The 1,306-nt window shown below is 44.1% G+C and overlaps 1 protein-coding gene across 1 annotated transcript in view; it reads left to right on the plus strand.

Annotated features, from left to right (window-relative positions):
- Positions 1 to 558, plus strand: part of LOC101849749 (jhy protein homolog) — a gene marked incomplete at its 5' end in the record, with an annotated part of 7,169 nt that extends 6,611 nt beyond the window's left edge. The window contains 1 exon segment of the mRNA XM_005113098.2: positions 63 to 558. Coding sequence (XP_005113155.2) covers positions 63 to 194 — 132 coding nt within the window. The 3' untranslated portion in view covers positions 195 to 558.
- Positions 559 to 1,306: the final 748 nt, after the last annotated feature.

Genomic DNA, 1,306 nt, shown 5'->3' on the forward strand with positions numbered 1-1,306 from the left:
CCCCTGACCCCCACAACCTCTGACCCCTGCTATCATAACACTATTCTCCTCCTCTCCCACAGAAAAACAACAAGAAGCCGCAGAAAGAGATGGACGTCCTTGACATTGAGAAGTTACGACAGCGCTACGAGGAAGACAAGCAGAACGAGGCTTTGATACGCAGAAACTCTGCGACAAACAGGGACTACTACTGACACACTGGCGCACGCACATAGACACATGCACAGACACACACGCACAGACCCACATGCCCACACACACACACACACTCACACACACACACACACACACACACAGCCTCCACCATCAATGTCTTTCTCCTTGAGTCTACACCAACCAATCAAATGTTGTTCAGCCTCAGACTTCCATGCTGTCCGTTCCATCGCTGGACCGACGTCACTTTCCTTGTTGTAGGAATGGAAAAAAAGTGGAATGTGTCGCGACGTGGTGGTATCAGGCGCTTGGCAATTTTTAAGGATGTAGGGTTACGGGTTTGATCTTAAAGCTTGTTCGTTTGCCTTGTTTTTGGTGGAAAAAATATCCATCTATGTTGAAAAGAAGTTGAAATATTTGCAATTGAAGGAGGTCAGGGTCGCCTGGCTTCAGTGGTGAAATTATCGAGAAAATGGCTGCCAAAGTTTGGACTCTTTAATAGCTTAAGAGTCCTTGAAAAATGAAATATTTTGTGGCTTAAATCAACGATTTTCAGTAAAATTCACATTGAAATATGTTTTTATATGAAAATACAAGATGCAGATTCAAAAGACAAAAATTTGATAAAAATTGCCAAACTGGCAGAAAAATGCCTGTTTCTTCCATTTAATTATTTTGACGAGCGCCCGATTTCACCACGCTGCCTCCCAAATGTTGCTCACCCTCAGCCTTCCAAGCTGTCTGTTCTGTCGCTGGACTGACCTCACTTGTCTTGTTGGAGGAATCGGGAAAAAGGGGAAATAGTTGATGCCCCCCCCCCCCCCCCACCACTAAAGCCCCTATCCATCCTTTACCCCTTCCAACCCCCCCTTTCCATCCTCCTAACCCTCCCCCCCCAAACTTCTTCCAATCGCTAACCTTTTGGTTCACGCTGTTGTGGAAAAAAGACAAACCACAGTCTCGCTGTTTGTGAAAGATTATTTTTACCCATTTATATATATATATGTGTGTGTGTGTGCGTCTGTGTGTATGTGTTTGTGAAAGATTATTTTTACCCATTTATATATATATATATGTGTGTGTGCGTCTGTGTGTATGTGTGTGTGTGTATGTGTGCATGCGTGTGTAATTATGAGTGTTACACTTGGAAGGC

Source organism: Aplysia californica, unplaced genomic scaffold (genome assembly GCF_000002075.1).
Source record: "Aplysia californica isolate F4 #8 unplaced genomic scaffold, AplCal3.0 scaffold01615, whole genome shotgun sequence".
Classification (NCBI taxonomy): Eukaryota; Metazoa; Mollusca; class Gastropoda; order Aplysiida; family Aplysiidae; genus Aplysia; species Aplysia californica.